Source organism: Pinus tabuliformis, chromosome 5_2 (assembly GCF_031772625.1).
Source record: "Pinus tabuliformis cultivar Carrire ecotype Pingquan chromosome 5_2, CPIR1, whole genome shotgun sequence".
Lineage (NCBI taxonomy): Eukaryota > Viridiplantae > Streptophyta > Pinopsida > Pinales > Pinaceae > Pinus > Pinus tabuliformis.
This window is the reverse complement of record NC_142306.1, coordinates 224,152,428-224,162,448: the sequence shown is the minus strand read 5'-3', so window position 1 is coordinate 224,162,448 and position 10,021 is coordinate 224,152,428. Positions and strand designations below refer to the sequence as shown.

The 10,021-nt window shown below is 32.1% G+C and overlaps 1 protein-coding gene across 1 annotated transcript; it reads left to right on the top strand.

Annotated features, from left to right (window-relative positions):
- The first annotated feature begins 5,421 nt into the window (after positions 1-5,421).
- Positions 5,422-7,234, top strand: LOC149158354 (bidirectional sugar transporter SWEET3b-like). Its single transcript, XM_089437747.1, has 6 exons — positions 5,422-5,579; positions 5,755-5,791; positions 5,901-6,123; positions 6,328-6,489; positions 6,604-6,723; positions 6,840-7,234. Exons 1-6 carry the CDS (start codon positions 5,543-5,545, stop codon positions 7,056-7,058), a joined length of 798 nt encoding a protein of 265 aa, XP_089293873.1. The 5' UTR covers positions 5,422-5,542; the 3' UTR covers positions 7,059-7,234.
- Positions 7,235-10,021: the final 2,787 nt, after the last annotated feature.

Below are 10,021 nucleotides of genomic sequence, written 5' to 3'. Positions count from 1 at the left end.
TCTAGAAGTCTTATCATGAAATAATTATCCATTCCCATTCACCAATGGGATTTTATTTGGCAAGAACCTCATCTCTTGGTGTCTCATTTTCCAAGCATTTTATATTATCTTTATTTATTTAACAATAAAGTATTTACTTTCATTGTTACACCTTGGACCTAGATTTTCTTAGCTTAGGTTAATAGAGTGTTACATACAATGGAGGGGTGTTACACAAAGAATCTTGTATTTCATGATAATTCCAAGAATATTGAGATCATATAACATTTCATGCGTAACATAGTGTGAAGAGGATATATGAGACTCCATCATATTTTGACTAATGAACAGATTTCCAATATACTCACCAATGATTTTCTGAAAGGGATGTTTTTGCTCTTTCGAAGCGGCTTGGAATGATGGATTAGACCCTCCTGAGTAAGGGTCATGGATGATTGAGAACACTGAGATGTCGCTTCCCCCTATACGAGCTCTCAAGGTGAGGAATTGAGCTGGAAAACTCATGGGGTCAACAGAACCCATGGAAAATATGTGTGTCTGATCTTTAAATCATGGTAAGTTTGTATCTCCCCTATTATCATCTCAGGGCATGTGTAATCCTTACCTCATAATAAGTGTGTATCTCCCCCTGCCAAGTATACTCTAGTATACATCCTACCCATAAGCTAGGCTTACTCAGATTATTCCTCCCCATGTGGCCAATGGTTTCAGATGATGACTTGGGCATGTCAAATCCTTACCTTGGAGGGTAAGTGTGTATCTCCCCCAAGTGCATTGGGTTGTGTCTAATCTGTACCTTATATGGTAAGTGGGTATCTCCTCCCAAGGTTGTGGATGCAGGCATTATACCACTTGACTCTTAAGACTCCTGATGGGAATATTAATGGATGATAGGAGAGTTGTGATCCTTACCTAATGGTAACTTGTGTCTTGGATATTGTCCTTGGATAGTGGATCGTCACAAAACATAAATTGGGCACCCTTGGAAGAATATACATATAAGACAAGTGACCCTCATTTGGACATCATCATCAAGCATCTTATTCTTCTCTCTTCTTTGGTTTGGTTTGTACATGTCCAAAATTGCAGGAACTAATCTTGTACGCATGTTTTCAAGTTTGTTCTATTGCCATAGAGTTGATATGGGAAAATTTCAGCTGTAGCCACTTTATACGAGCTTCTACATACACTTGGAATGCTTTAGCCACCCGCATGAATTATCTCTTCATGTATTTGAGATCTAGGGCTTTTTTTAAAAGTTGATTGTAGGTTGGGAATGCTAATTTTGATCAATATTGTTGTTGGGCTCATCTCTTGATATTATTTGATTGGTTTTATTGGATGGTCTTTTGATTGATGAATTGGAACATTGTACTCTCTCTCTGCTGAACATTTTATGACAATCTAATAAGAAGAAAAATTTGAAAGGGTTTTCCCCCATGTGGGGATTTTCACTGGTCTTTGACTAAATATGGTGTCTCTTATTTGTCTCTCATTGCTCATTGCATTTAATGTTCTATATACAATCCCTCTTGATAATTGAAAGATTGAATTGTGTTTAAAGATTGCTAATTGAAGATAACAATTGGGCTAAAGTGATTGTAATAGCATAGAACAAAAAAATTAAAAATAACATTATTTTGTGTCATGTTACAGAAGAGATAACAATGTTATCAAAGTTATAGTGAGGTGCAATGTAGTTAATGATTTCCAAGAAATCATAAACTTAGGGTACCACTTCTTTCACGATGTTGCTTCTAAACATGTTGTCAAGATCCAAAGTTTCCTGCACATTTGAATAAATCTGTCTGATGGAAAGATACGTTTATTATGTGTTGAGGTTGGGATCATCAATTTTAGAGTGTGCATCTACAACCTCTTCTTCATGTGGCTTCACCATTGCTAGAGAAGTCACAGAAGCTAGGTTATCAGAGATATTGGAATTTTGATGGAACTTGAAATCTTGAAGGGGAATGTATTAGGGCTAATTTGTTAGTTGTTATTTCAATGATAAGGGACCAAATTTCCTGCGAACATTTGAAAGGGCCCTACTAAGCCTGAGTTTGACAAGCTAATTGGGAAAATTAGCTCAGGTTTTAGGGACAATTTAGGTTCAAGGAAGGCTTAAAGGGACAAATCGTGAATTCATATTGGATGTAGGTCAGAGAAGGAGGATAGTGCAAGCTCTTGTGCATGTTTTCTCTACTCTGACGTTCTTTTACGACAACGATGAACGAAATGATATCTCGGTGGCCATTTTATATAAAGAAAGGAATTTTGCACCACCACATTTCAAATTGTGATTGGGTGTGTTGACATCATGATGATCTCACCATACATTGGTGATGTCATCATACAAGGTGTGGTGTTGACATGGGGCGATTACATTGGTGATGTCATCATACAAGGTGTGGTGTTGACATGGGGCGATTAAATGGGTTGGATAGGTGACATGGACGATCATGTGGCTGGCATGATAAGGCATGTGATGTGAAAACATGGATTGACATCACACTAGGTCCACTCGCCCCCGCCAAGCAATTTTTGCATGGAGGGGAAGTTGTTTTGGTACAAAAACCACCTGGGCATGTGACTAATGGTGGCCCACTACTCGTCCAAGGTGGTATTCCACTGCACTGCCTACGGGTGCTAACCACTATGCATGTCAATGGTGTGGTGTGATCTTCATCATCAATATATGCGATCCATAATCCATCGAACTTGGGGATTGTGTGTCTTCCGAGTCAACGTCACAGTGACAATGTGTGATCCAAAACATTATGCTGACATCATCAGAAATGATTTTTTTTGTAGCTTGCAGAGTCGGCCAAGTAAAATTAGGACCATTATCCTTAGCAAAATTATCAGCAACAATTTTACTAATTACTTGCAAGGTGTTGTGAACATTTTTTAGATGATAATAAATTCCATTTTGAGTATTGAAAAAATTATACTTCTACTTGGTATGGGGAAGTGGGGAAGTTGTTTTACTCAAAATGACTAATGAAATATTTTATTTTTTATGTAAACATTAAAATATGTTTTAGTTATTAACTTTTTCTTTAAATGGGAATTTCGACTCCATATTAAATATAAAGTCAATTAGTTATCTCCCTCATATATTATAAAAATATGTTTGAATGCAACCTCATGAGATTATAAATTATATTTTTGTTACATACTTTAACAATTGTGCAACATATTGATGTCATCAAGACATATTGATATCATCAGGATAGGTTATTAATCCAGCCATATCAATTAAATAAACAATAATGTGATAGATATCAATCCATGATAAGTATTAGGATACTTATCATATGATATATCTCATAGTGCCAAGACATATTGATATCATCAGGACAAGTTATTAATCCAGCCATATCAATTAAATAAACAATAATGTGATAGATATCAATCCATGATAAGTATTAGGATACTTATCATATGATATATCTCATAGTGCCAAAACTAAGAGAAACATAACAATTAACTAAAATATATATATATATATATATATATATATATATATAGATATATAGATATTTATGACATTTATGTTATGTTTTTCTTTTAATTATTAAATTGAAAAGTAGAAAAAATATAATTACTTTTAAGATACTCTATATTTTTAATTATTATTAAAAAATATTTTATTAAGATATAAATAAATCAATTTTTTTCATATTGACTTGACAAAAAAACAAAGTTCTAAATATTAAAGAGTTCTAAAAGAAAAAATGTTATGTGATTCAACCAAAAATTAATATAAAAAACAATATAAATCGCAAAAATGTGAGATCAAATAAAATTATAAAGTTTATTTTACTTAACTTCCTTAACAATTATGCAACATATTGATATATATTTTATTAGAGTTATTTTAAATTTTTAATAAATATTATTTAATTTTGATTATAAATTTATATTTTTAGTCTATTTAAATTAGCACAAACCAAATTAAACCTGAGATTTTATAAACCAGAATAAATAATTGTAGAAAAATATGTGAAAAGTAATGGTAGAAAACAATCTTAGATCAAAATACTGGAACCAAATAGCTCAAACATTTACGGTTTTCGCCTTTTTATTTCACGTGGGGAATTGCGGATAGCACTCGGTGGTAATCACGTACCACCTTTGACGTCAATGGAAATATCAGGCGGTCGTTTCATGTGAGGGAGAAAAATCTGGCACGCAAGTCCCAAATCAATGACATGGAGCGCAATTCATGGAGTTGAACCAATCGTGACACGTATAAAGAGTCGATTGTAGATTGTATATTCGTTTTATAATGCCTAGTCACAATTTTGTCACGAAAATTATGGAAATTTTGATATGATTTTTGAAAATGATGGAAATTTTGATGTGATTTTTGGAAAAATTTGAAAATATAAATTACAGTTGGGATTTTGAATGATTTAAGATTTTTATTTCTTGATTTTTTTTTGCCAACACAAAATTGTGTGTGCACTGCGTAGACAACCTCGTTATATAATGTTATCGCACAGAATACAAAATAAATCGCCTCCACATCGCCTTTTACCTGTGAAAAGCAGCGGCATCGATGCCTTGCAGTGTTATTCAAAATATCAGGTTGACGATCGAATGGGGCCAGCCTTATTTACCATCCTATCCAGTCGTAAATGCGGTAGTATTTGTTTCGATTTAACTATGGGCATATACTGCCCCGCGCATTTATGGGCGGATAAAATAGCAGATAAGGCTGGCCGAGATACGTATGCACCATGAAAATACTCGTTGTATAGCTGAGATTGGAACGGCAACCGTATTGACGTACGACGTCTTTCCAACCATTGTTGCACCTGCGTACATGACGTGGAATATGTCTTTTACGAATCCCAATGCATTTGAATAACCGTCCTATTTCATATTCAATTCACCTGCGCTTGCCCATCGTTCTATGGCTCACAACCTATACTCCACTATCACGTTTCCTTCTTCATTTACAGCTGCAAACCACAAAGGAGAGCCTTTGAAAGCTTCGAGGACCCTTCCTTTGTCGGTCAGTAAAACATGTTCACAGCCAGCGTTCATGATCTACCGTCCAAAAATTATATCACCCTGCTGCCAAAGAATCAGATTTGGAGATTCTTCTATTCGACAGGGATCTTAGTGGAGAGTAGAGTATGAAACCCTATGATTTTAGGTTTGGACCTCCTTGTCATATCGTGTTTTCCATTTGTTTAGAATAGATATGACACGAGTCACGCTTTAATTAGTCCACGCAATAAAAAAGCAGATACACAGATCTGATCCTGTTGTATTTACGACAGAACAGTCTAAGGCTAGTTATCTAGCTTTACACGATGCTCCAGCATCCGATTACCCCATGTGTACGCCGACCAAAGCGAGAGGAAATGTGCCTCCTGACTATAAATTGCCCTTGAAACCCTTCAAGAATTCCACCATTCAGGACATAAATGTCATCATCCCCTTCTACCTCGCTGTCCTAGCTTCCTCTATTCCACCATTTTGCTATTTGAGCTTTTGATTTACTTAGATTTTTAATATCGGAAACATGGCTAACTACGTACAGTTATCGATCGGCATTCTAGGTGCTTGCTATTCTCTTTCATTCCTTTTAAGTTTTACCACTGAAAATACTTTCATTCGCTGCATTTTGGTTTCAGTTCGTTTATTCTGCTCTTCAATTGCATAGATTTGAGCTTGTTAAAGCATTCATGAACAATATCTGTAAACACGAGCGCTTTGTATTGTTTTATGTATCAGGAAATGCAGCTTCCTTGCTGCTGTACGGAGCCCCAATGTAAGGCATTTCAATTGTTTAAGTATCATTTTCAGAAAATTTTCAGCTGAGATCAACTAATCTGCTTGTGTAACTTCAACTATGATTAAAACTAAGTATTGATATGCAGCGTTACGTTTAGGAGAGTGATTAAGAGAAGATCCACGGGGGATTTCTCAGGCTTACCCTATGCAATAACTCTCCTATTTTGTCTCCTTTACACTTGGTATGGCTCATCCCTGATCAGTAATGGCTTGGAAAACATCTTGGTGTTGACTGTCAATGGCATTGGAATCATTCTCGAGCTTTCGTTCGTTTGTATATATCTGAAATTCGCTCCACGCAAATCCAAGGTAGGGTTCAAGTCTCATATTCTCTTATCAGTTAATTAGTAATATTCATCATTTTCTCCATCAGTTTTACTGCATAACTTGAACTAATGATCTCACAGCTGCTACGAAAAAGCATCACTATATATAAGAGGACTGCTAGATGTCGAGCAAAGAGACTATGAGAAGACTGACTTGAACATATTGAACTGATTGTTGGTTGTTCAGTTAGCAATGGTGACAATACTCGTGGGTGTAATGATGGTGTTTGCCTCTATCGCAACAGTATCCCAGCTTGCTCTTCATGATCACAAGAGTAGAAAAACGCTTGTAGGGACTTCGGGAATGATCGCCACCGTGGTTATGTATGCTTCTCCACTTTCCGTCATTGTAAGTATATTTCGGGGGCGTTGTTACATTCAGCAGTGGAATTATAAGGTCTTGTTCTAATATTTGAGTAAAATATATTTTTTTGACGAGCACTCCATTCTTTAACGTGAACAGAAATTGGTGATACGGACTAAGAGTGTTGAGTTTATGCCCTTCCATTTCTCCCTGTTCACATTTATTAACAGTTGTTTATGGATGACTTACTTCCTTTTGGACAAAGACCTCATTTTGGCGGTAAGATCAATATATATACTGCAGCCTTTTCTACATATTTTTTTATAGTTTTCAAGGAATCATAACCTCCCATAGCTATAAAACCTGAGTTTCATACTGTGTTGTGGTCAATGCAGTGTCCAAATATAGTTGGTCTACCATTGGGAATAAGTCAGATAGTGCTGTATTGTGTGTACCGGAAGCAACCAATTCATGAAGAACAGAAAGTAGTGGACCAACATGACACAGAGATTGGATTGAAAGTTATCGCCAATGCAGAGGACAAAAATTGTAACAGCAAACAGAGCGTGGAAATGCGCACCAAAATGCGTGGAGATAAACCCAGAAGTGGCTGAGACATGCACCCGATTAACCAAAGGTCGAAATGTGCAGGTCTCAAAATAATTTGAGGCAGTGTTGCATCCTGTGCATGTCCAATCTACTGCATGGAAACTTTTAACGTTTTGCTTGGTCGCCATTGTCCTGTTTGTTACAAGAATATATTTCGAGAACTCATAGTACATTTATATTACTTCTACGGTTTTGATTGGCCTCTATGTTTATGTATATCTGATTTGTTTAAGAAAATGAACAGTACACCCATTTGGAATTGTCCTCTTGTCGCCGATAAATATTCCAACATTAGGCCGATTCTTATCGCCCTAGAATCGGGTGGTCTATATCTAAATTGTTATCAGTTTATAAAATCCGCCTCAGCATGCATATATTTACATAACGACAAAAGTGAACATTATTTTATTATTATTATCAGAATTGCTTTAGAATCTTGTATTAAGTGAACATTATCTTGTATTAAGTGAACATTATTTTATTATTATTATTAGAATTGCTTTAAATCGCTTATTCTATATCTAAATTGTTATTAGGTTATAAAATTCATATATGCAGTGTTGTTGCTTAATATCTGTATTTTGTATAAAAGATATTTAACAGCTAATTTAAATTAGTTTAAAATTTTAGAGTTAATTTTTTTATTTCATTTAATTGATAGCTAATTTAGATTAGTTTAAATATTTATAGAGTTAAAAATCTCCAAAATCATATATATATATATATATTACATAATAATCATAAATCTTAATTTAAAATAATTTTAGATATAATATCATATTTATATTTACTAAATTAAATTATTATTATTGTTATGCTACTTTGTACATGTTTCTTTTCTAAAAAGTAATTATTAGCTAATTTAAATTAATTTAAATGTTTATAGAGTTAAAAACCTCTAAAACCATGTATATAAAGTATATTACTTAGTAATCATAAACTATAATTTAAAATAGTCTTACATATAATATCATACTTATATCTCTTAAAATTAAATTATTATTATGTAAAAAAATGTATTAAAAGTTATAAACACATAAATTTTGAAATGAGCCATCAATATTTTTCATATAAAAAACATAATAAATAAATAAACTAAACATTGTCTAAATAAATTGATTATAAACAAAATATATTTAAAAAGAGATCTACATAGTTTATGCATATAAATTAATTTAAATGAATATTGTAACTAAAAATTATGTGGTTATTTATTTTTATATTAAATTCATTATCCAATTATTAGTAAAAAAAAAATTAAAATAGTCAAATTAAAAGTAATATAATATCAATGTCTATATTTATTGTCTTGCACATTTTTATTGGTAGAATATATAGTAAAGATAAATATTAAAAATGTTAGACGTAAAAATAAATTACTAAGCATAAATATTTAGATTTGATAGACGTACTCTTATTAAATGTTATGACACTTGGTTTGGTACTTTATACAATGACAATTCATTTTTATAACTATTTAGATTTAATAGATGTACTATTTATTAAATGTTATGACACTTGGTTGTGTACACGATTTTTTTGATATTTTGTTTTTTAAATATATCTTTTTTGACAATTTAATTTTAAACACAATGAAATGACTATAAAGGAAGAAATCAGAAAATAGAAATTTATATTTAAAAATTTTCAAATTTTTTTTTTGATTTTCAAAATATTTATTTTTTTTCAAAACTTTAATGAACTTTATAAAATTTAATTAAAAATTTAAAAACTAATTGAAAATCATGCATTTTTAACTAAAATAATAAATAATAATATAACAAGTTGGAAAGTGTTATCAATTTATGTGTATAGATATTGAATTATAAAAAAAAGTGACCATTAATTTATTATTATTATTAGCTATTCTTTATATCTCTATGGATGATATATAACATAATAAAAAGTTGGAAATTGTTATGAGTTTATATCTATCTGTAGGGATATTGAATAATGAAAAAAATGAACATTACTTTATCATTTTAGATTTTAAGCTTATGTGGTTGTGTTTTGAAAATTTATGATTCATATCATCCACACTAATATTTACATCTTGTCCAAGGTTCCATTTCAGGACAAAAATCTTGAGTGATAGATTGATAGAGGAACTTATCTATCAAAACCAAATGAATACCAATGCATGAAATAAAAACCAAAAAACTAACTAATTTCTCAAAAAGCTAAACCTAATCCTACATGAAAATAAATTTATATTTATATTAAAATATAAAAGTAACTTTTAATTTTATTTAAATCAAATGTATTTATTAATAACAAAAGCTTAAATAGCCCCAAGAGTTATCTCAATCGGTCAAATCAACTGCCTCGCTAATGGGAGGTCACAGGTCGAATCCCGAAAGCTCTTGGGGTCAAGTTAGTAAATAGGCCGAGGGCGAGGGCTGTGACCCCCTTCGGGTGGTGGGTGAAGTGAAAAAAAAAAAACAAAAAAAAACAAAATCGTAAATAATAAATTAATTTAATAATTTAATAAAACTATATTATTTAAAATGTAATAGATCAATAATTTTATGTCTTTTTAAATCAAAGTTATTATTTCTATTTCTCGAATAAATAAATTAATAAATTAATTTTTATTAATAATAAATTCATATACTTATTCTTTGTTACTTGATTTAATTCATTTATTTTATAAGAAATATTCATAATGAATGATCACCAATATCAATTAAACCTAATAAATAAATTATATTTTAAGATGATGATGATGGTGGTGGTGGTGGTGAACGTCTGTTGAGACCAAAAATTGGTCTATCGGACCTAAAACAAATTATTTATTTTGATTTAAGGCTTTATTCTTATGCTCAAAAAGCTTGGAGAGAAGCCTCCCAAGCTCGCTATAATTTTGACATTGTAAAAGGCTTGGAAGGTCACTATTGTAACAAAGATTATGAAACTGAGATCTAATGTGGTTGTACGTGGGGCACTCTGAAAGGAAGTGGTTTTCATC

Bases quoted from the DNA above. Each gene is read 5' to 3' on its own strand.
- LOC149158354 (XM_089437747.1), top strand. From the start codon at position 5,543: ATGGCTAACTACGTACAGTTATCGATCGGCATTCTAG. The intron at 5,792-5,900 runs GTAAGGCATTTC...ATTGATATGCAG, and splicing joins CTGCTGTACGGAGCCCCAAT to CGTTACGTTTAGGAGAGTGA. The intron at 6,124-6,327 runs GTAGGGTTCAAG...TTGGTTGTTCAG, and splicing joins TCGCTCCACGCAAATCCAAG to TTAGCAATGGTGACAATACT.